General features: G+C 40.9%; 4 protein-coding genes and 1 long non-coding RNA gene across 10 annotated transcripts; 3 read left to right on the forward strand and 2 right to left on the reverse strand.

Moving 5' to 3' along the window:
• The first annotated feature begins 41 nt into the window (after window positions 1–41).
• ciz1a (cdkn1a interacting zinc finger protein 1a) lies at window positions 42–7884 on the forward strand. Its single transcript, XM_020082230.2, has 16 exons — window positions 42–859; window positions 1327–1581; window positions 2734–2861; window positions 3007–3242; window positions 4100–4217; window positions 4391–4478; window positions 4657–4739; window positions 4890–4969; window positions 5070–5276; window positions 5402–5532; window positions 5639–5732; window positions 5851–5964; window positions 6053–6196; window positions 6352–6430; window positions 6518–6639; window positions 6839–7884. Exons 2-16 carry the CDS (start codon window positions 1415–1417, stop codon window positions 7358–7360), a joined length of 2313 nt encoding a protein of 770 aa, XP_019937789.2. The 5' UTR covers window positions 42–859; window positions 1327–1414; the 3' UTR covers window positions 7361–7884.
• A 2159-nt stretch (window positions 7885–10043) lies between these two features.
• bbln (bublin coiled coil protein) lies at window positions 10044–11915 on the reverse strand. The gene is made up of 2 exons (XM_020082231.2): window positions 11660–11915; window positions 10044–11162 (listed from the first exon to the last, which is right to left on the reverse strand). The coding sequence occupies exons 1-2, from the start codon at window positions 11736–11738 to the stop codon at window positions 10921–10923; spliced, it is 321 nt and encodes a 106-aa protein (XP_019937790.2). The 5' UTR covers window positions 11739–11915; the 3' UTR covers window positions 10044–10920.
• A 149-nt stretch (window positions 11916–12064) lies between these two features.
• Window positions 12065–15152, forward strand: surf2 (surfeit 2). Of its 2 annotated transcripts, XM_069513511.1 has the most exons (7): window positions 12065–12256; window positions 12798–13090; window positions 13344–13495; window positions 13648–13751; window positions 14188–14376; window positions 14571–14704; window positions 14801–15152. In XM_069513511.1, exons 2-7 carry the CDS (start codon window positions 13010–13012, stop codon window positions 14888–14890), a joined length of 750 nt encoding a protein of 249 aa, XP_069369612.1. In that variant the 5' UTR covers window positions 12065–12256; window positions 12798–13009; the 3' UTR covers window positions 14891–15152. The 2 variants fall into 2 exon arrangements, with proteins under 2 accessions (XP_069369612.1, XP_069369611.1); XM_069513510.1 differs by lacking the exon at window positions 12065–12256 and having other exon boundaries at window positions 12772–13090.
• Window positions 15153–16459: 1307 nt separating this feature from the next.
• Window positions 16460–19445, reverse strand: LOC138405371 (neurofilament heavy polypeptide-like). Of its 5 annotated transcripts, none has more exons than XM_069513493.1 (5): window positions 19330–19445; window positions 18502–18810; window positions 17830–18366; window positions 17167–17694; window positions 16460–17064 (listed from the first exon to the last, which is right to left on the reverse strand). In XM_069513493.1, the coding sequence occupies exons 2-5, from the start codon at window positions 18785–18787 to the stop codon at window positions 16505–16507; spliced, it is 1911 nt and encodes a 636-aa protein (XP_069369594.1). In that variant the 5' UTR covers window positions 18788–18810; window positions 19330–19445; the 3' UTR covers window positions 16460–16504. The 5 variants fall into 5 exon arrangements, with proteins under 5 accessions (XP_069369594.1, XP_069369596.1, XP_069369593.1 ...); XM_069513495.1 differs by lacking the exon at window positions 19330–19445 and adding an exon at window positions 19298–19319; XM_069513492.1 differs by lacking the exon at window positions 19330–19445 and adding an exon at window positions 19120–19318.
• A 140-nt stretch (window positions 19446–19585) lies between these two features.
• Window positions 19586–21804, forward strand: LOC138405377 (uncharacterized). Its single transcript, XR_011239110.1, has 2 exons — window positions 19586–21356; window positions 21453–21804. It is a non-coding gene; the product is annotated as an uncharacterized lncRNA (long non-coding RNA).
• Window positions 21805–22722: the final 918 nt, after the last annotated feature.

The raw sequence follows: 22722 nt of genomic DNA on the forward strand, positions 1-22722 counted from the left end.
GACGCTGTCGTCACTGTGCGGCAGGTGCTGGGCCGGTGTCGAGCAAAAATAGGTTCCCCCGACTGGGCTCGCGACCCCATTCGCGGGAGCGCGCCTGCATTCAATCAGGGGTGGAGCGGAATAACTAACCTTGATTTCAGCACAGTTTAATTCATCGTTGTACTTAATTCACTTTATACTACATGGCCCAACAATCATAATGCATATTTTTATTTCCCTGAAACCAGAGCTGTCTTTTTTTCAGGAGGATACATTTTTTACAATGTGATTAAATGTGTATCTCCCTTTAACTTTTGCTACAGTTATAAATAGTATTAGTATTTTTAAGGAAAATGTATATCACTCTTAAATGTTTCCCCCCTATAATTATGTAAAAATGGTAGCACCCAACAAATTACAGCGATGGGAGGATTAAATAAAAATCAGGGGATGCATATTTTCCCAGTCTGAAAAAATATGAACCCCTGAAATTGTATATGTCTATATTTACCTTTTCTATGTAACCAAATGTCTTTTCCAGCATTTAACGTTGAATTATTGGGAGATGCCAGATTAACTGTGTTATTTACATTGTATATCAGACCTGAATGTAGACGATTACAAATGAAAAACTGTTGTTAAATCAGTAGTTTTATATTTTAGATTGTGTGAGTAAAAGGAAATAATTGATCCAGAGCTTCATCCGTCATGCACCGATGAAGCGTTTCCTCCGTGGAACCACCAGAGGGCGACAGCTCGCAGTCGCTCCACTCAGTCGTTGAAAGGCTGCTTGTTGTTATCCCAGCTTCGTGAGAGTATCTCCGGGTCCGAGAGCAGCTCACTGACCGCTGGGATCCACCGCCGCTCCACGCTCTCACAAGTAAGTCCCTGACAGCTGCAGGGAGACCGGAGGAAAAACGAGAGTAGCCGAGGTGGCGCAGCTAGCAAGGTTCTGCGTGTGCTAGCAATGCTAAGCTAACTGGTCGGGTTCAGTTTCCTAGCGGTGGCTAATGTAGCTCCGTTCATTTCAGAGCAGGTGACATCTTCTCATTCACGCCCCCGTAACATCTCCTCTGTGTGAGTTTTATAAAAGCACGAGGCTCTCCTGCAAGTGGCCAACATGCTGCTGTCGTCATAAAGTTAGCTAACCGTGTACAGGAACAAAATACGCACGCAAACATTGTTGTTAGCTTACTTGCTAACACTAGCCAGTTGTCATCATGGAACATGAGAGACCTGTTGTCTGGAGCAGGGGGGGGGGGCTTTGTTGTTTGATGTGTGTATAACAAAGAGTGGCTCTGACAGCAGCAGGACTCATCTTCACCTCAGACCGTTTTCCCTCCTCAGATCCGGGGCTGTTATTCCCCCCTGACGTGTTTAAACACTGCAGATCTGTCAACAGCCGCCGGGTAACGTTGGGAATTAAGAGCCCGTGATGTTCAATCCTCACATCCATCAGCAGCAGCAGCAGCAGCAGCAGCAGTTCCACCAGCACCTGCGGCAGCTGCAGCAACTTTTCCAGCAGCAGCAGCCTCCGCCGCCTCCTCCTCCGCAGCCGCCTCCGGGGCATCATGTCGCGCATCACCACCACCAGACGCCGCGGTAAGCGCCATTAACTCGAGACCGCGGATTCAGGCAGGGCCTCCCAGGTGATGCGTGTGCGTGTGTTTGTGTGTGTGTGTGTGTGGCTGCAGGCGATGGATTAGCTGGAAGCCCTGAAACAATACATGATAAACTGAGCGGTTCTGTGGATGAATGGAAGTTTATCAGCGTACAGTATTTTAGATTTTTACATTTTCACTGTGAGTTCGTCCATTCAGCCCAGTCTCTGGTATTGGTTATATTGTTTTTATATTTTAAATAAGATAAGATAATTCTTTACTCGTCCCACAATGGGGAAATTTGCAAAGTTACAGTAGCAGCTACAGGTGTTAACTACTGCGTTTGTCTTCATCAGATACTGACTAGGTTACCAAGCGGCGTTGTGTTCATAACAAGTTGCCCTATTGCTCTGCTCTGTTATCTTGCTTGCCCAAAGGTAAAACTGATAAACTGCCAGTTATATCAAACTCTGTTGCAAGATTTCTGAACCCCAACCAGAGAGTTTGATCACATCAGTACTGGTACAATATCCTGGCACTGGCACACAGCCGAGGTTGTAAAATAAAGTTCTCTCAGGGCTTGTACCATGTCACCTGTCGTTTTCTGGTTCTTTATCTTTTTAATGTAAACGTAAACTCAGTATGCACCCTCTTGTTTCAGTACAGATTTATCCCACATATGTTACTGGTTTTATTTTGATGTGTTTCCGGGCTATTATTCAACACTTGTTCTGGCAATCCTAACATTTTTGATCTTTTTGATAACATTGAGCAATGTTGTGATATAAAACAATCAAAACCTCACCTCATGTTCACATCCAATCGGTTTGAACAAATAAAACATTTGCTTCCTTGTTGAGGCAAATCGCTGTGACCATGCCCGAATTGTGAAGTTATCACACTGATAGCTGGCATTTGGAGTAGAACATTTATTTGCAGGTGTCCACCTCAACATCATCTTCTTTTCCTCGTCGTATTTCTATGTTCGGACTGTAGCTGTGAAATACATTTCTAGATATGTGGCTGCTCCTCTGGTTGTGGACAGGACCAAGATCTTTTTGCCAAAACTCTGCATCTGTTTTGCTACTGATTTTGAAGTAATCATGAATCATGAATTGAAGTAATGTCTTTCTTTTGTTTATTTGCTACACAGAGCCATTCCTGTGCCTCCCCAGACAGCCCCTCCTCCAAGGATGGTCAACCTGTGCCAGGCAACCCAGACAACCATCCTCGCCCCCAATCCCATGCTCCAGGGGGCCTTACTGATGCAGCAGATGCAGGGTACATCTTCCATTACAGTTTAAAGACAGCAGTGTCTGGAAAAGGGCAAAAGTTGCCTGAATAATCTGAAGCAGCATTTTCATAGATGATGTGTTTAAAACTATGAAAAGCAGTAACACTTCTCTCATGCTTTCCTTTTGTTCAGGTAACATGCGGGGCTTTGGGATGGGTGGGCAGCAGTTCCGTCAGTTCTTCACTGCAGGGGCCAGGTCGTCTCTGCTCGGGCCGGTTCCCATGGGCATGGCCATCAAGTCCCCCATCATGGGTTTCCCAGCTGCACGATCGTTTCATCCACACGCTCGCTTCTACAACAATAACAGCAACACCATCACCACTACAGCACCTTCTACAGCCTGCCCCTCCTCTTCATCCATCACCACAGTAATTAACACAGCACCATTATAATGATTATTATCACTGTGGGTAGGATGTTAGCTCAACTAAAGACCAGCTCAGTCAGAGACAGTGGAAATGTTCTTCTTGTGATATTGGCTTATTTGAATGTTTCCCATTCAAAAGCAAATCAGGGTTTATCTTTGTGCTTCAAACCATCACATCTTTATTTTCAGCTTCAAAGAATTTCATTATAGTAACATCTGCAGCAACAATGGAGTTCAGTAGAATAATTACATGAGTTAAATGGATACAGATTTAATTGATATTTACGTCATTTTCGAAACAATTATGCAAATGTATTTTTTTATTCCAGCTTCTTATATGTGGATATTTCTTAGATTTTTGCATCTAATGCTTTAATGCTAAATGTCTTTTGTTTTTAGACAGTTGTGACTAAACAGTCAAATCAGATGACTGATGACTAGTAAATCAAGAGTAAATAGCACATTACTGAACACTGGCAGTAAAGGTTAGTTGCAGTTCTGCTTGATACCAGGAAATATATTCGCTTTTGGTTTCTATAGGTTAGTTGTTGATATTAAATAGTCAGACCTCAAGTTTAAACAGGAAGATCAATTTGTCATTTAATGTACTCTGACTAAATTAAATTAATTTAAAATTGAGTTTGGAATTGTTTAAGTTACACACACAATAATATGTTGCACATATTTAAAAGGTAATTTCAGTTGGACAGTCAAAATCAGAATCTTGTTCATATAAAACTTTGCTTATTTGTGTTTTTCTTAAATGTCACTATATCAAACTTGTGAGGGCAGCATTTAAACAAACTTTAATAAATAAGTCAAGCTTCTTCATAAATCGTGGTATCTGTCTGTGTGTAGGACACCATAGCTCGCCAGCCAGACAGGAAGCAGGACGGCGAGCAGATGGCAGCAGGAAGCACAGAAGCCCAACCAGCAGCCAGCAGCACCAGTGATGCCCATGATAAGTCTGAAACAGGTAGAGCTGCAATCCAGTCAGTGCTGAAAGATATTAAGGGATAAAGCATGAGTTTAATATCATATGTAACTTAAAACTTGTGTGCCTTCCTCGGCAAACTACAGATACTTGGAGAATTCTGATCTCTTTGTAGATAATGTTTCTTTTCTTTCTTTCAAACTTTGATGGAACAGATGGGGAAGTAGGAGGAGTAGATGGTGCCGCACAGATACTGGATGAGGAACTTGAGGAACCTGCTGCGAAAAAGTCGAGAACAGACGAGTAAAGAAACATTTTTTTAATATTCTATAGCATCTAATCACATCATCAGTGTTTAATCTCTAATCCCTAGAAGGAAAAATATACTACAATTAAGATTATGAACGCTGGCTTGTAAACCTAACAAACCAGAGGTGCCCTCTCCTTGATTACCTTAAATTTTATTCCCTCTTTCTGTCAGGTCAGAGACAATCACTATTGCAGATGCAGAGGGGGGGTTTCTTTCTTCAGTGAATAACAGCAACACTGAGCACCAGCATGAAGGTAAAACAGACACCTAAACCTAAGATGTTCTCAGATACTTCAGATTAACCACTAATTTTACCTCAGTGTAGTAATTGGTTTAGTAAAGTATTGGTCAGTTGAGATGATCACTAACTGTATGTTTCTCTCGGTCCCTAAAACATTTGCCAGATTGTGGCATTCTGGAGGAAGGACGCTCTATGGGGGAAGCAGATGCTGCTGAGATGATGGAGGAGAGCAGAGCTGATGAGGTGAGAGAAGCCTTTTATTTGGTATGGTGTTAATTTTGGAGGATCTGTCATACCTCAGGTAAATGTTTGACACTGGCGATGGTTTGACATCTGTTTTTAGGTGCAGACCTGTTTATCTGCTCCATCACCCTCTGGCGGGCTGAATGAAGATGACCAGCAGGTTAATTTACCCTCAGAGGAGATGTCGCTGGGAAAAGATGACTCCTTGGGTTCACCGGGCAACCTGGACGAAGGGGAGGAGGGTGTAGCGGACAGCGCCAACAAGTTCTACTGCTACCTCTGCAGCATCACCTGCCACAACCAGCAAGTGGGTTGAATGTACACTCACACAGCGACATACAGAGGCCGTAGTAGAATGTATTTCCTCCCAACACAATTGTGTTTTTCTCCTCCCTTCTCGCCTTGATTTGCTCTCTTTTGTGTTTTTCGCAGAACTTCAGGAGTCATATGAACAGTGTATCCCACCAGCAGAGGATGATGGAGATCCAACACATGAGCAACGCCTGTCTGGTCACACTGCTGCCACGAGTGCAGGAGTCTCTACAGGGAGCAGTCAAAGATGGGTCAGTTATTGGGTTTTTATATCCTGGTTTTCATCAAGATAATCATATAAAGAAATAAAAATAATTATCAAGAGTTTCAAATAACACTTGTTTGTGTTCTCTGCAGAGAGAATAAGGCAGACTTGAAGCGTTGGTGTGCTACCTGTCACACCCACTTCACCAGTGGAATCATGGACCACCGTCGCACCGAGGAGCACAAGGTAATCAGCTGCTTGCTTTAAAAATAAGCACATTTACACACTGTTATTTCCGAGGTCATTAAAAGTGAATATAGCTTGTCTTGTCTTACTGATCTGTTGCACCTCCATCTCTGCTCAGCTCGCCAGTAGGACAGCCATCTCCTCCTGCATGGTCTGCAAGAAACACTTCAAGACCGCTCAGATTTTTGTGGAACACTTGCAGTCCCAGGAGCACAAACAAAAAATGGAGAAGGTAGCCTTTTTTCCCCCAGAGATGAAAAGGAATTCAACCATTCGTTTTGCCATTTTGCAATTCCCTGATGTATTTACCCGTTTCTTAGCTCCAGGAAAAAGAAGGCTGTGAGGCCTTGGCCAAGCTGACTGCCATGGACACAGACGGCTTTTCTCTTGAAGAGGACAGTGAAGTGGAGGAGGAAGAGGAGAAGCGGAGGAATGAAGAAGACCAAGATTTATCTGAGAAGCAGGTGATTTGCACAAAATTTGTTGTACTTTGTTTTTCAGTCCAAGGTTTGAGTCCAACGTGACTTTGAAATAAATTCTGACATAACTGCCAGCACATCATAAACTGTGCATTTATCATAACATAGTCATTTACTGTTTCTGTGGTGAACTGGTACAGGACGGCTGGTCATCCCCTAAAGAGGTGACTCTGAAGAACATGGCCAGCGACGAGCAGTATGACCCCGACACAGTCTATGGTGAGTGACGACTACATTTTGATTCTTCTCTGAATAATTCACGACATTCCTTGTTTTTATTTACTGATGTTCCTCATTACTCTGCAGGGTCCAGTTTCTTTGTTCCAGTGGCAGGTTTTATTTGCAGACTTTGCAACAAGTTTTACCACTTTGAATCTTCTGCCCTACACACCCACTGCAAGTCACTGACGCACTTTGAGAACCTCAAGGTTGGTTTTTAACGATTACTTCATTAACCTTGTTTACTCTAATTAACAGGGAGCTGCTGATATAACGTAATCTAAATGAAAATGTTTGCTGTAACTACATTTTAAACCAGTGTCCAGCAGTTTGGAGATGCATGTATTTTGCTCAACTGTTTATGTAACCCTCGTCTCAAACTGCATTGTCTTATCTGCTTTTTCACAGAGGTCCAGAACATTGCTCAGTCAGAAGGATGAAGCTGTTGGTTCTTCAAGAGAACGTCTCCTCGCTGCAGAGAGCCTCAGACCTGTAACAGAAAACACCACAGACTTGTCAGAAGCAAATTCTCTCTCCGATGACACTGGTTCAGTGACAAACTCCACACAGCCCAAAATCACACTCACACAGACTGAAAACCAGCAGCATGAGAATGAATCTGAACCTGACCTAACATCACACGACAACATCGCCACCTCAGCGACCTGCGCTGGCAGCACGGACCAAGACCTCACCCTCCACAGCCAAGAGGAAGAGCCCACAACCGAGGGTTCTATGCTTCAGGAGACTCCTGCTGAGCTGTGCGCTGAAAGCAGAGAGGATCCGGACTCCATGCCAGTTGCTGAAGATGTTAATGAAGAAGAGCAGCTGGAGATGGAAGCTCCTGCTGTCCCAGGGAAAAAGAACGGCACATCGAAGGCAAAAACCACGACCAAACGCAGGTCAGGGAGGGCAGCGAACAGATGCTGAGACAAAAAGGTGCGGCGTGGAAAGACCGGACACCTGGTGCAACCTGAACACAGGATGTGTCCGGGTTTGAAGAGGAGCTTTCATCAAAACAGCGACCAAGACGTGCACAGACCAGCCTCTCTCCATGTTGGAAAATTAAACACACACAGTTGAATAGGAAGACTGTTGATGGTGAATTATGGTGGAACATGTCATCTAAATCCCTCAGCTGGGGTGGGAAATTAATAGCTGGTATCCAAAGCATTGATGGTGGTGTAGAAGAGCGCGGTCTGTGGTCACAGCCGTGGTAAATTAAATAACAGCAAACAGCATGAGATCATTATTGAGTCTGAACGACTAGACTCAAAACACACCTCTGTTCAGTTGTTTCAATCATGTTTCTAGAAATAAAAATGACATTTTAAAACAAGGAAATCCCCCACTAAGAAATCCAGTACACATAATTCTTAATTCTATACAACATACAAATATTCAGGCATATGAGAGATGTGTTCATACTGGAAAAGTGTCTTTAGTAAAAGCATTTTTTGTAAGTAACAAAAATAATTCCTTATTGTTTTTAATTTGGGGTCTGATGGACACTTCTCTGCTACAGCTGCAAAACAAACTGGTTTAAAAACTAAATTACAGGAAAAATAGTCTAATAAGTTAGACTGACTTGCATTGGCACATGTATCATTTCTTATTAGTTTATTCAGTCACGATCCCTGCAATGGTGAGAAGGGCTGTTATGAAATTTTATTGTGAGACATTTATGGTCGTCTGGGGATGAATCCTAATTTTGGTTATCCTCTGCTGCCAGCAATCGAGGTAATCACACTGGGATTAATGACATTTTCCAACCACAAGGTTCACATTTGTGGCTTTGAGGTGAATTTCCTTGAAATCACATACACACATCAGTGATCCCCTCAGGATAAAATGTAATAACTTAAATGATGCCTGGTTTTTCATATATCACCATCAGCCCATCAAACTAGTATGGAAGTGAGACATACTGATTTAAAATAATTAAAATGACAATTTAATTCAGACTCTTACATGATTTTTTAAACATTAACACTTTTCAGTTTGCCCAGTCTACATTGAAATCTTTTTTTTTTCCTCCAACATTTTATTCCTGAATCTTGTCATCTCTGTAATATCCTTTGACCCCCTAAATCCACATTGTTTAGTGTTTTTAAAATATGGATGTATTTTAAAAAAGAAAGTGACCACTGTATTAATTTCCCACCCTGCTGTCCTCAAGGATCTGTTTTTGCAAATTGTCTAGCTACCTACATGAATGATTGTTAACTTAAAATAGCAGAGACGTTTTCCACGTTGCTAACCACGTAGCAAATGCTTCTAGTGAGCTGAAATGTAGAATGTAACCAAATTTAGTGTTTGAGCAGGTGAGAGCTTCTGATTAAAAAGTGTTGAAATGGTACTTTTGAGTGTTGAGAAATGCTGAATCGTGAAAATGATTACAGCCTTGTCCAGGGCCTTTTTCTTTTCGATATTTTACATTCAGTTTGTTGGCAGAAAGGTTGTTTTTCACAGTACAACACAGATTTTATTATCCTTGTCATCAGAAAAAGTTTTTAGTTGCTTTTCAATTAAGCTTCTTGTTTTCAGTCAAAAGAATCCCAACTTAATCTGTAGGAGCTGAGTGTTGAAGTGAACGCCTTCAAGTAAAGCCCTTTTATATCTGCGCACATTCATACATATTCTTGATGTTGAATAAGCAGAAGGCTTTATCAATGTGTCAAGAAATAAAAGGCCTCTGCTAACGACCAGGAAGGGAACTCAAATTAAGAGCTGTCACGTTCACAGTAGGATGTCAGCAGGTTACTCATTTTGAATTCTAAAAGCTTGTCAGTGGAGACTTGATGCTGCTCGAAGCTTAAAAGCCTGCAAAGTGGTGGGAGTTTTTTCACTTTCACTAGTTGAATGTTGGAGATTACAGCTTGGGAAAAACCCACAAATTAGTCTTTTATAAGATAAAAATAGAATCGATCATGTTTGCTGTCACATTCCCATGAACGTTTGTCAAGTGTGACTACATTAGAGTTGTAGTTCCATAGCTATAGAGTTCATAGCTTAATGGACATAAAAAAATGCTTCTACGAGCATTGAAGACACAAAAATATATGAAGGGGTTGTTTTGTTGCCTCTAGTTTACCATTGCTTTGATCTTTGATTTTCTTTCTCTCATTGAAGATGTTTTAGTTGAAATGCAGTGGACAGTTGAAATCACACTTACGTTAACAACCCCAATATTATCTGCAAAAACCAATCCATGCACCATCTGTAGGAATTTAATTTAGTACAAAGTATTACTGTATCTCTTCAACCCAGACAAGAAACGAGAACTAGAGAACTACCCCAACTGCAGATGATACAAACATTTATCTTTGGTTTCAGGATTTCAGCAGTCATGAGATACAAAGCGCAAATATTTATTTAAGGATGTGTTATTTCCTTTTTCATGACTAATGTGTTATGGAAACAGTTCCTCTTCCACATTACAGGAAGATGCTTTAAACCACAGATGGCTGGCTGACGCATAGCAACTGTCGTCACGTCAGCGACTGTCACATGATTAGTATTGTCTGAAGTTCTGTCCTGCAAGAACGAGACACAAGGCTTCGGCTCTGAAACGGAGATAGAGACGTGCAAAAGATCATTTCAAACAAAGCTGTATGTTTCTTAATGTATTTTTATTCAGCTACTGACAAAACTGAGTTGAACAAACAAGCAGTTGATGTTTTCTAATTGCTGGAAGTTTAATGTATTTTTGGATGTTTGTTTTCTGTTTGGGGGGGGGGGTCCCTTTTAATTTAAATTAAAATGTCTGACAATTACCAGTTTGTCCACTTGGTTTTTGGCTAGAAACAGATTTCATGAAACAGGGCAGCACAGCGTAGAGATACAATCGCAACAAAAATCAAACATTAAACACAGACAGACAAATGGAATGTTGCATATATTCTTTTCTTGGGATGATAATATACAGAGATTTTAAAGCTACGACTAAACACAACACTGACAGGTCATGAGGACAAGTGACAAATCTGTGATGACCTTTTTAACATAGTTAATTCGTTGATAAGATCACGATGGACATCAGGGTTAATTAACTTTAAACTTTGTTTTATTCAGTAATGATGCCACATTATTAATTCAGATCATTTATATATTATTGTTTACATTATATATAGTTCTATTTCTGGTGTTAGGAAATGTCCCCACAATGTCTCACATGAACATTAACAACTCTGCACAGACGGATGCAGCTTTTCACGTGGCAAAGTTACTGTAATGTCCAACGTGTATGAGAAGCTGCTGGAGGTCAATAAACTCCACTCTGCTCAGGAGCAACACACCGGCACACTACAGTTCAACAAAGGAGAGAAACTGCACTGCATTCAATGATCGAGGGGATTTAAAATACCACAGTCGGGCACACGTCTGCCGATGAGGGTGAAAATTCACAGGTATGGACGATGCAGATCAAGGGTTAGTTGAGACGTCTTCAATAAATATTTCTATTCCTGCATTTTTTGGTCCCCACTTGTCTACTTGCTCTTGTCGCTCATTTGCGAGCCCCCACCATCTTCGTTCAGCTCCTCCTTCCCGTCTGTGGATTGATGCTCATCCTGGGTTTGGGAGCCAAGCAGCTGGGCCCTGAACTCCAGCCGGGCTTGTCGGTTTGACTCCAGCAGTTCGTGCATTTTGCCGTTGAGCGCGTCGTTGCGCTCCTCCAGGCCGTCAAGATAGGAGTTGATCTGATCAAGCATGGAGTTGATGGCAATGTACTCTGTGGATAAACAGCAGAGAGGGTTAGAGTCTTGTCTGTTGTGGAAAACAAAGACTCAGTAAACAGATGTGGGTTTGTTTTCAAAATAAAAGTACTAGAGGGTTTCTTACTGTATTTATATCTCTAGACCTGTTGTTATTACTTCAAATAAATGGATGTAAACTCTCAGTTAGAAATCCCCTGAAGCCACTGAGATGGTCCAAAGTCAGCGTTACATTCACAACAGTTTTTAACGAGTGATCATGATGTGTATCTCATATTTTAAGTTAAATGCCTTAATTTGTTTTCTCTGTTCTTAACCTATGTAAAGAGAGCATTGTTAAATCGTATTATTGTTATTATTAAGTCTTGCCTTCATTTATCTGTTTCTTATTTTGCATATTTTTACTGCAATGACAAATAACTGGCTGGATCGACACAGTGGATTTGTTTTTGTGTTTTTTAAAAGGACTCGTTAGCAGCATCGATTACAATGAATGAAGACAGGAGCTCGTTACCTTCGTCACCGAACTCATCTTCATCGTTTATGACGCCGTCCTCCATAGACATGCTCGGGTCTCCGTTGGGTCCAGACATGGCTCAGATATTCTCCTTGATCACTTTCCTGTTTCCACTGGCGAGCTAGCCGAGCTAACAGCTAGCTGCTATTAGCCAAGGGCTCGAATAACAAATAAGATTCAGTAGCGATGAGCAAAAGTGAAAAACAAGCGTTCGAACAGTTTCTGTAAAATCCACAGAGATCAGAGGGAAACGTCCAGATCAGCTTTTTAACTACTTTGAAGCTTTTTATTTAAAGTCTGTGGTTTGACCTGCGACCTGCTCCCCTGTTTACCAATGGATTCTGGGAGAAGAGTGGGCGGGGCTTGACGGTCTCATCAGAGTTTCATGGCTCTGAGAAAGATGGCTCACTCTGTTAGATATCCTGATAAGGAGTCGAATAGAAATGCCTCCACTCCCACGACACACCAGCGAAGGAGAAGTGTTGACTTTGTTATAATTGTTTTAATTAATAGTTTCCGTTTCAGAGCGAGATTCATTATGGTCAATTCAAGTGTCATTGACTGCGATGGGAGGTTTCTGAAAATAGGATCAGAGTGAGCTCGCTTTCGTTCTCTTTGTGTCTGAGCTGTCAAGCGCTGTCGGTCAGCTGACAGCACGCGCAGCTAACAAGTGAAAACATATTAGGAATAAAAAGAAGAAGATGCTTTTAATTCATTCTTTCAAACATGTTTTTGCATATATATATTATATATATAACTCTAATTGTACATGAGAAGTACATCGAGTGGTTTTGAAGTAGCCTCTGTAAAAGTCAACGCAAAAAAAGGACTGATAATAATTAGAATATAAATATAAAAATAATTAAACTAGCCTCTGTAACTCTTCGCAGAAAATGCACTGCTAATAAATTATTATTATGAAGTATCTACTGCAGCTTAATGCACTGAAAATAATCAACAAATATTTTTTGGAATGAAAATAACTTTTATTAAGTTCATATGTAATATACAGATGTACAGATATGAGCATTTCCCACTCCCGTGAGAGTGAATTCAATAATTCTCCGTCATAATACCTACAAATATATAATATCTTTCTTTTATTAACTTATTTATTCATTCATTTAATCCTCAGTGGTGCGTAATAAAACCGTGATGACAGAATGAACGGAAGCCTCCATCTCTTCGGTCCAAGCTGTAGTTCCTCCCTTCGATCGATGGGCGGCGCCAGGATATCACGCGAGTCTGCGCAGTCGACCCACGTGTGGACGCTTCCTGACAGAGGAGGAGACTGAGGCCTGATCAACACACCGCGACCTCGTTTTGTTTTGGAAGTGTGTTCCAGATATGGATGAGTTACCTGCGGACCTCGGAGCGTTTCTCCTCAACCACCCGTTCCTCCAGCTCACAGAGAGCCAGCCAAAGAAGGTGAGCCAGCCAATCGCAGCACACGCAGCACGCTGCCAGTGTGATGCTAGCTGAGATGCTAACTCGCTCTGGTGCATGTGTGGACCAAGGCTGAATGAAGCCTGCACACGATAACCTGCAGTGTTAAACTGCAGGATTTAACCCCAGCAGATGTTGCACAGCTGTCACCTGTGTGTGTGTGTGTGTGTGTGTGTGTGTGTGTGTGTGTGTGTGTGTGTGTGTGTGTGTGTGTGTGTGTGTGTGTGTGTTTCAGATCAAATGCACACTGAATGACCACGAGTTTCCATGCAACCTGACAGAGCTGCAGAAGTTCACTAAGGGGAAGAAGTATGAGAAGCTGAGCGCTGCAGCAGAGTTCAACTACAGCCAATACGAGCCTCACGTCGTGCCAAGCACAAAACAGCCGTAAGGATTCTCTGAAACGCTCCTGTCCATCTATCTGCAAGAGAAAGCACCAACATCTGCCAACACCTGGTTGTCCCTGCAGTGGTGTAGTTCACAATCTATCTGTCTAACTGATCTGCAGTTTGTAATCTGACTTCCTGTGTGTTTTCCAGAAATCAGTTCTTCTGTAAACTGACACTCAGACATCTCAACCGGCAGCCACACCACATCGTCAGACATGTCAATGGGAAACGTTTCAAAAAGGCCCTCGCCAAATGTCAGTGAACAACCAATCCACTCTGCATGGCACATTTTTAATACAGGTTATTAACAAGTAGGGCCCGACCAATGTGGATTTTTGGGGGCCAATACAAATATCGAGGAGTTAAAAGAAGTTTTCGACACTGATATCAGCAGATATTTTTACATATATATATATATATATATATATATATATTTCAAATTGGAAACAACTCCTTAGATGTCGGTCTCAAACGATCATGACAAAGAAATGTAATCAAGGCCAGTTTAACCATACATTTTCATATAAATATCGATAAATAATAAGAAAACTAAAATACAACCAAATGTGTAGTACTTGAATTAAGAAGATACAAATATTTTTTGACATAAAACCATAAATCCTTGTCTTTTCTGCATTATTTATTCTGTAGAAATGGTTTCTGACATGACTCGTCTCACTCTTGCTCCAGATGAAGAGTGTGTACAGCAGGGGATAGAATTCGTTCCAGCCAGACTCAAACAGAAGAAGCCCAGAGACAACGGAGGAGAAGATGTCGGTCGGGGGAGGGCCTCAAAACAAGGGCGCGGCACGTGGGATCCGTCGTCCAGTGACGAGGATCACAGTGACTCCGAGGACAGCATGAGTGACCTCTATCCTAGTCAGTATCCCACGGGCACACACTGTAGACAGTTCTAACACACACCATCTAGAAAAATTGATAATAATCAGCTGCAGTATATTGTTGAATTTGATATGTAGTTGTTCTTGGTTGCAGAAAATGGTGTATGCACGTTTAAAGTGGACTTGTTGCTGTTTTACTTTTCTGTGACACTGTATCATATTTCCCTGCAGCATCTATATTCACCTTAAAAAACCCGGCAGAAGAAGACATGGAGGGTGACGGGAATGAGGAGGGAGACGACTTCCAAACAGATGAAGACGAGGGAATGGAGGTAGACAAGCAGGAGGTGCAGAAACGCAAGAAGGTCTGTGTGTAGACTGTGTAACGTGCATTTGTGTGTGTGATTTACTTTCTCAAACAGGCAGCACTGACAGAATACTCTCTTATTTTTGTCTTTCAGGTCCAGGGTGGAGATTTTAAGAAGAAATTTAGAAATAATCAATGGAAATCAGGGAAAAAGAAACACGGGAACGTGCGGAATGCAAAGTGAAAATGTAAAACCATAAGTACACAGTATTTTATACCTGGTTTTTTGTCTGGCAGCAGCACCTAGAACCTGCTGGATGTAGTATTCCTGTCAGAGCCAGCCTGATATTTACATTTGTACACTGTGATCTTGCACAGTTTCAGTGAGGCAGGTTTACATGTCATGTTAAGTGTGTTTGTGGAAGATAACAGATCTGTGGGACTTCTGTCCCTTGGTTCACAAGCAACAACACTGGCATAAAATACAAAATGTTTGGACTTGCAAACGTTGTCTGTCTATTTCTTTTTTTTACCAATCGTCGCCTAAATAGTAGCACAAAAGCAGGAAATGGGCACATTTGAAATGCAGATTGAAGAAGGATAACCATGTCAGGGTTGCATCATCTACTTCCTTTTCTGTTTCCTGTATCTAGATGTTGAGGTGAAACATATTTTGTGAGAACCATTTTTATTCTCAGTGCTGCAACAGGTCAGTTATTCTTGACCTGTGTATTCGCAAACAGGCAGTGCACATGTCCTCTCTTTGTGGCCTTTGCCGTCATGAACACCTATAAGATTAGATAAGTCCTTAGGTAGTCCCACATATGGGACATTTGCAGTATTACAGCAGAAAGTCAAAAGTAATAAGTAACATGCAATAAGTGTAAGGAATATAGAAAAACATGAATGTAATTAAACTACAGTGTAAAGATAGGAAGACATATATGCAGTGTGAGAATATTTACAGTGAATGGATTGCACATGAACTGTTGATATTGCACAAACATGAATATAACACAGTGAATATTGCACAGTTGAGACTTTAAGTGTTAAAGTGCAGTCCATAATAACTGTGGTAAATGTCGTTTTTACCAGGAGCAGAGCTAGTTTTATAGTCTTACTGCTGCAGGAAGGAACGACCTGCGATACCTCTCCTTCACACATTTGGGTGAATCAGACTGAAGGAGCTGCCCAGTGCTGTGACGGTGTCCTGCAGGGAATGGGACTGATTGTCCATCAGAGAAGACAACTTCGTCATCATCCTCTTCTGTCCCACTACTTCCGCTGAGTCAAGCCAAGTTGTAGGTTGTCCAATATATATACTGAGTTTAACTTTTACCCTCTATTTTGTTGGGCTGAACCCTGGATATTACCCATGATCCTCTGCTTCCTGAACCAGAGGAGCTGCAGCTTTAACAAATCCACCAAACTCTGTTTACAATTCTTCATATTTTCAGTTTCCTGCTGAATATCGGAGATAAACTCTGGTTTTTGATAACCTCTAAGTCTTTTAAACTGATGTAAAGCTGAACTTTAAAGAAATCTCTTTTGTCTTTTGAAATCTTATTGTTCCAAATGTTATTAAAAGAACTCTTATTTTTGTCACTTGAAACCATAACATGTTTAATTTATACTTTCCACTTATGTATATGAAATGTTTTCCATTTTTTTAAGTGGATGACTGATTTTGCATCAAAAACTATCCAGTAAATCAAAGTTTATCTTGTGAAATATCTTTATATTTAATAATGAATTAAACTGAATTGTTCTAAGTGTTTTGCTGTTTTTGGTTTTTGACACACAAACACATCTCTGAACTGGTTATACTTTTATTTTTGAGACTGATGGAGTTGGTGCATTAATCATCGATCTTCTTCAACCTCTTTTTTCCCTTCTTCCCTTTGTTTATGTCCATCTGTTGTTGTTGTTGTTGTTTGTCCTGCGTTTCTCTCTTGGACGAGTCCTCCATTGAGTCGTAAGGCCTCTTCCTGTCTTTTGCAGCAGGAAAAGAAATCCTTTTAGCCAGTCTTGGCCTTAAGATAATTTTTTCTGCCATTTGCTCTTTCACATTTGCCTTCAGGTCTGAAATTGGTTTTGGAGAATGTGTCGTGTCCACATTCCTCAACAACGTACAACATTTTTTTATTGAAGGATTGGATTTCTCTCTCTCTTCATCCCTCCTGCTTCTTTTGGTCAGAGGTTCAACCGACTCATTATTTGAATCCTCCTTAACTTCGAGGATGCCCTGCGTTTCTCTCTCAGGTGAGTCCTCCATCGAGTCCGAAATCGTCTTGCGCTTCTTCGAGGTGCATCCTTCAGGCGACCTTTTGTCCAAGGACAGCAGAGATCCAGGAGAAACCAAGGACATTGTTTTGGAATTGTTTGCAATGTCTGTTTGGAGTTTGCCATTCTGTTTTTCTGTGAGAAGAGACATAAAAAAACAGGGGGTAAAAATGAGCTTTGTCTGAACACTGTTACCTGGTGATGAGGCCTGGAAGTTGTGTGGAGGTGGACAAATACCTGGCAGGACATTTAAGTCACTGGGACGCTCATGAGCTTCTGCAACAGTGGAGTCATACTGTTCAGCCATCCAATCAATCCACTTGTCTATGTCCTCCTCTTCTGTGACAGAGCTGTTCATCTGCTGAGGGCCTGGTGGTTCAGTCTGTGCAGCCGTCCAATCGACCCACTCCTTGAATTCCATGTCTTCCGAGACACATCTGTTGACAGCAGTGGGGGCTTCATCCATCCTCATCTGCTGAGGCTCTGGTGTTCTATACTTTTCATGGAGCCATTCTAACCACTCCTCTAATTCCATGTCTTGTGAGACATATTTATCGTCATCAGTGGAGGCTCCCTCCATCCTCTTCTGCTGAGGCTCTGGTATGTTATACTTATCATGGAGCCATTCCAACCACTCCTTTAATTCCATGTCTTGTGAGACATATTCGTTGTCATCAGTGGAGGCTTCCTCCATCCTCATCTGCTTAGGCTCTGGTGGATTAAGCTCTTCAACTGGATCCATTCTCGATCTCTTTCGCTTTGTAACTGTGAAAATGAAAAACGAAAGGTGGATATCAGCAAAGTGTATATTAGCCATTTCATCCATAATATCAATCAATAAAAACAGCTTCTCTTTATTCCACCCAGTCCCCTGCCCAGTTCATATTTTTCTTTATTAACCTGTATTTGACTGCAGGACATTTAAGTCACTGGGACTCTCATGAGCTTCTGCAACAGTGGAGTCATACTGTTCAGCCATCCAATCAATCCACTCGTCTATGTCCTCCTCTTCTGTGACAGAGCTGTTCATCTGCTGAGGGTCTGGTGGTTCATACTGTGCAGCCATCCAATCGACCCACTCCTCGAATTCCATGTCTTCTGAGACACACCTGTTGACAGCAGTGGAGGCTTCCTCCTTCCTCATCTGCTGAGGCTCTGGTGTTCTGTACTTTTCATGGAGCCATTCTAACCACTCCTCCAATTCCATGTCTTGTGAGACATATTTATCGTCATCAGTGGATGCTCCCTCCATCCTCTTCTGCTGAGGCTCTGGTATGTTATACTTATCATGGAGCCATTCCAACCACTCCTTTAATTCCATGTCTTGTGAGACATATTCGTTGTCATCAGTGGAGGCTTCCTCCATCCTCATCTGCTTAGGCTCTGGTGGATTAAGCTCTTCAACTGGATCCATCCTCGATCTCTTTCGCTTTGTAACTGTGAAAATGAAAAACGAAAGGTGGATATCAGCAAAGTGTATATTAGCCATTTCATCCATAATATCAATCAATAAAAACAGCTTCTCTTTATTCCACCCAGTCCCCTGCCCAGTTCATATTTTTCTTTATTAACCTGTATTTGACTGCAGGACATTTAAGTCACTGGGACTCTCATGAGCTTCTGCAACAGTGGAGTCATACTGTTCAGCCATCCAATCAATCCACTCGTCTATGTCCTCCTCTTCTGTGACAGAGCTGTTCATCTGCTGAGGGTCTGGTGGTTCATACTGTGCAGCCATCCAATCGACCCACTCCTCGAATTCCATGTCTTCTGAGACACACCTGTTGACAGCAGTGGAGGCTTCCTCCTTCCTCATCTGCTGAGGCTCCGGTGGATTAAGCTCTTCAACTGGATCCATCCTCGATCTCTTTGACTTTGTAACTGTGAAAATGAAAAACGAAAGGTGGATATCAGCAAAGTGTAAATTGGCCATTTTATCCATAATATCAATCAATAAAAACAGCTTCTCATTATTCCACCCAGTCCCCTGCCCAGTTCATATTTTTCTTCATCAACCAGTGTTGACTACAAATTTTTTGTTTTGTCTCTTTGTGTTTGTTTTTTTCACAAATTTCAGACACTCATAGATTTCAGTCCCCTTAACATGAAACATGATTTGTTTTCATCAAGATCCATGAAATATCATCAGAGAAATCAATAAACATGTGGAAAAACATTCTATGATCTCACAATGCAAAAGAATGTGACAAAATATCCTGAATCCGCACCAAACTTGAGATGTCTCATCTATCTCCGTTTACAAGCTATGGTCTGTCAAGTTCAACATGCTAAACAAAAGTGAAAACACTTACAAGTAAAATGAAGCTTTAACAATCATTTAAAACAATGTAAATGAAAGATAACACACATTGTGGATTAAATAGTTGTAATCAGGCTTACCTGAAGATGATTAGTCTTCTGCCAGTAATGTAAATATGTGTATGTCAGTTTGTATCTACTGATTTCTAACTCTTTTATACAAAGGCTATGACACACTTCAATGTCATCAAGGGAGCCTTCTTCTGTGTGTCTATAATCTACCTTTCCTTTGATGAGATTGAATGTTCACGCCCACAATTACCCACAATTACACAATATACATTTGTTTAAAAAGTAAGAAAGAAAAAAGGAAAATAATGATTTGTGGTATTTAAAAGCAAGATATTTAATGGATACTTTATATTCATAAAATACATTCATTTCAAAAATATAACAAAGAAGCACACAGCCATGCATGAATTTATACAGGAAATGAATATATTCAATATTCAACACTCAAAAAGTAACAAAGGAAAAGTTAAAATAAAGATTTGTGATGATCAAGGATAAGTTAATTGGGGAATACCTGAAATACTGAATAATGAAATTCATTCACTGCAAAGATATAGAGAATAAAAACCGAGTCATGTTTGACCCATGTTGTTTATCATAGGGTTAAAAATCAACTTGAATCAGGTTGAGTTTGTTTGCTTCCAAGCAAAGATGCACAGAAACATTCCAAAGCTTATAAAGTCTAAATGAAATCTATTTAAATGTGTTACTCTTTAGTTTTTTAACAGTATAGTGTCTGTATATTGTGTTTCCACAAACATGATGTAGTTTTACTCCAATCTCATCGCTTTTCAGTTAAATTGATCTTTATTAACTCCCTGAACACATGGACGTATAATCAGTATTATTCAAAATGATTTTAAAATCAAATTCAGAGATGTCTCTGAACTAGCTATAAATGTATTTTGGAGACTGATGGAGTTGGTGCATTAATCGTCCATCTTCTTCAACCTTTTTTCCCCCTCTTCCCTCTGTTTATGTCCATCCGTTGTTGTTGTCGTTTGTCCTGCGTTTCTCTCTCAGGTGAGTCCTCCATTGAGTTACGAGGCCTCTTTATGTCTCTCACAGCAGGTAAAGAAATCCTTTTCACGAGTCTTGGCCTAAAGGTGATGCGTTCTGCCATTTGGTCTTTCACACTTGCCTTCAGGTCTGTAATTGGTTTTGGAGAATGTGTCGTATCCACCTTCCTCAACCCCACACTCAATTCTTTATTTGCATTGTTGACTCCTCGAACTCCATGTCTTCTGAGATACATCTGTCTACAGTAGTAGAGGCTTCATCCATCCTCATCTGCTGAGGCTCTGGTGTTTTATACTTTTCATGGAGCCATTCCAACCACTCCTCTTATTCCATGTCTTGCGAGACATATTCATCGTCATCAGTGGAGTCTTCCTCCATCCTCATCTGCTGAGGCTCTGGTGGATTAAACTCTTCAACTACATCCATCCTCGATCTCTTCTGCTTTGTAACTGTGAAAATGAACAAATGCAAAATGAAAGGTGGATATCAGCTAAGTGTAAATTGGCCATTTCATCCAAAATACCAGTGAATAAAAACAGCTTTTCTTTATTCCACCCAGTCCCCTGCCCAGTTCATATTTTTCTTTATTAACCTGTATTTGACTACAGGACATTTAAGTCACTGGGACTCTCATGAGCTTCTGCAACAGTGGAGTCATACTGTTCAGCCATCCAATCAATCCACTCTTCGTGTTCCATGTCTTCTGAGACACATCTGTTGACAGCAGTGGAGGCTTCCTCCATCCTCATCTGCTGAGGCTCTGGTGTTCTATACTTTTCATGGAACCATTCTAACCACTCCTCTAATTCCATGTCTTGTGAGACATATTCAATATATATTCATATACAATTACACAATTTACATTTGTTTAAAAAGTAAGAAAGAAAAAAGGAAAATAATATATATATATATACGTATATATATAAATTAGTGGTATTTAAAAGCAAGATATTTAATGGATACTTTATATTCATAAAAACATGGAGGGTGACGGGAATGAGGAGGTAGACAACTTCCAAACAGAAGAAGACGAGGGAATGGAGGTGGACAAGCAGGAGGTGCAGAAACGCAAAAAGGTCTGTGTGTAGACTGTGTAACGTGCATTTGTGTGTGTGATTTACTTTCTCAAACTGGCAGCACTGACAGAATACTCTCTTATTTTTGTCTTTCAGGTCCAGGGACGAGATTTTCAGAAGAAATTCCGAAATAATCAATGGAAATCAGGGCAAAAGAAACAGGGGAACGTGCGGAATACACAGTGAAAATGTAAAACCATAAGTGCACAGTATTTCTTACCTGGTTTTTTGTCTGGCAGCAGCACCTAGAACCTGCTGGATGTAGTATTCCTGTCAGAGCCAGCCTGATATTTACATTTGTACACTGTGATCTTGCACAGTTTCAGTGAGGCAGGTTTACATGTCATGTTAAGTGTGTTTGTGGAAGATAACAGATCTGTGGGACTTCTGTCCCTTGGTTCACAAGCAACAACACTGGCATAAAATACAAAATGTTTGGACTTGCAAACGTTGTCTGTCTATTTCTTTTTTTACCAATCGTCGCCTAAATAGTAGCACAAAAGCAGGAAATGGGCACATTTGAAATGCAGATTGAAGAAGGTTAACCGTGTCAGGGTTGCATCATCTACTTCCTTTTCTGTTTCCTGTATCTAGATGTTGAGGTGAAGACATATTTTGTGAGAAACATTTTTATTCTCAGTGCTGCAACAGGTCAGTTATTCTTGACCTGTGTATTTGAAAAACCTGAGGGGGTGTATAGAGTCCCCTCTTGGCAAACAGGCAGTGCACATGTCCTCTCTTTGTGGCCTTTGCCGTCATGAACACCTATAAGATTAGATAAGTCCTTAGGAAGTCCCACATATGGGACATTTGCAGTATTACAGCAGAAAGTCAAAAGTAATAAGTAACATGCAATAAGTGTAAGGAATATAGAAAAACATGAATGTAATTAAACTACAGTGTAAAGATAGGAAGACATATATGCAGTGTGAGAATATTTACAGTGAATGGATTGCACATGAACTGTTGATATTGCACAAACATGAATATAACACAGTGAATATTGCACAGCTGAGACTTTAAGTGTTAAAGTGCAGTCCATAATAATTGTGGTAAATGTCATTTTTACCAGGAGTAGAGCTAGTTTTATAGTCTTACTGCTGCAGGAAGGAACGACCTGCGATACCTCTCCTTCACACATTTGGGTGAATCAGACTGAAGGAGCTGCCCAGTGCTGTGACGGTGTCCTGCAGGGAATGGGACTGATTGTCCATCAGAGAAGACAACTTCGTCATCATCCTCTTCTGTCCCACTACTTCCGCTGAGTCAAGCCGAGTTGTAGGTTGTCCAATATATATAGTGAGTTTGACTTTTACCCTCTATTTTGTTGGGCTGAACCCTGGATATTACCCATGATCCTCTGCTT

The sequence above is a fragment of the Paralichthys olivaceus genome, chromosome 18, assembly GCF_024713975.1.
Source record: "Paralichthys olivaceus isolate ysfri-2021 chromosome 18, ASM2471397v2, whole genome shotgun sequence".
NCBI classification, from domain to species: Eukaryota; Metazoa; Chordata; class Actinopteri; order Pleuronectiformes; family Paralichthyidae; genus Paralichthys; species Paralichthys olivaceus.

What these genes read in the sequence shown, in the direction of transcription:
- ciz1a (XM_020082230.2), top strand. Translation starts at nt 1,415, where the DNA reads ATGTTCAATCCTCACATCCATCAGCAGCAGCAGCAGCAGCAGCAGCAG. An exon ending in AGGAGAGCAGAGCTGATGAG is followed by an intron (nt 4,970 to 5,069) that starts GTGAGAGAAGCC and finishes ATCTGTTTTTAG; the next exon opens with GTGCAGACCTGTTTATCTGC. An exon ending in CAGGGAGCAGTCAAAGATGG is followed by an intron (nt 5,533 to 5,638) that starts GTCAGTTATTGG and finishes TGTTCTCTGCAG; the next exon opens with AGAGAATAAGGCAGACTTGA.
- bbln (XM_020082231.2), bottom strand. Translation starts at nt 11,738, where the DNA reads ATGTCTGGACCCAACGGAGACCCGAGCATGTCTATGGAGGACGGCGTC. An exon ending in AGATGAGTTCGGTGACGAAG is followed by an intron (nt 11,163 to 11,659) that starts GTAACGAGCTCC and finishes GTTTATCCACAG; the next exon opens with AGTACATTGCCATCAACTCC.
- surf2 (XM_069513511.1), top strand. Translation starts at nt 13,010, where the DNA reads ATGGATGAGTTACCTGCGGACCTCGGAGCGTTTCTCCTCAACCACCCG. An exon ending in GTGCCAAGCACAAAACAGCC is followed by an intron (nt 13,496 to 13,647) that starts GTAAGGATTCTC and finishes TGTGTTTTCCAG; the next exon opens with AAATCAGTTCTTCTGTAAAC. An exon ending in CATGAGTGACCTCTATCCTA is followed by an intron (nt 14,377 to 14,570) that starts GTCAGTATCCCA and finishes ATTTCCCTGCAG; the next exon opens with CATCTATATTCACCTTAAAA.
- LOC138405371 (XM_069513491.1), bottom strand. Translation starts at nt 18,871, where the DNA reads ATGGATAAAATGGCCAATTTACACTTTGCTGATATCCACCTTTCGTTT. An exon ending in TGTCCTGCAGTCAAATACAG is followed by an intron (nt 18,367 to 18,501) that starts GTTAATAAAGAA and finishes TCATTTTCACAG; the next exon opens with TTACAAAGCGAAAGAGATCG. An exon ending in TGACTTAAATGTCCTGCCAG is followed by an intron (nt 17,065 to 17,166) that starts GTATTTGTCCAC and finishes CTCTTCTCACAG; the next exon opens with AAAAACAGAATGGCAAACTC.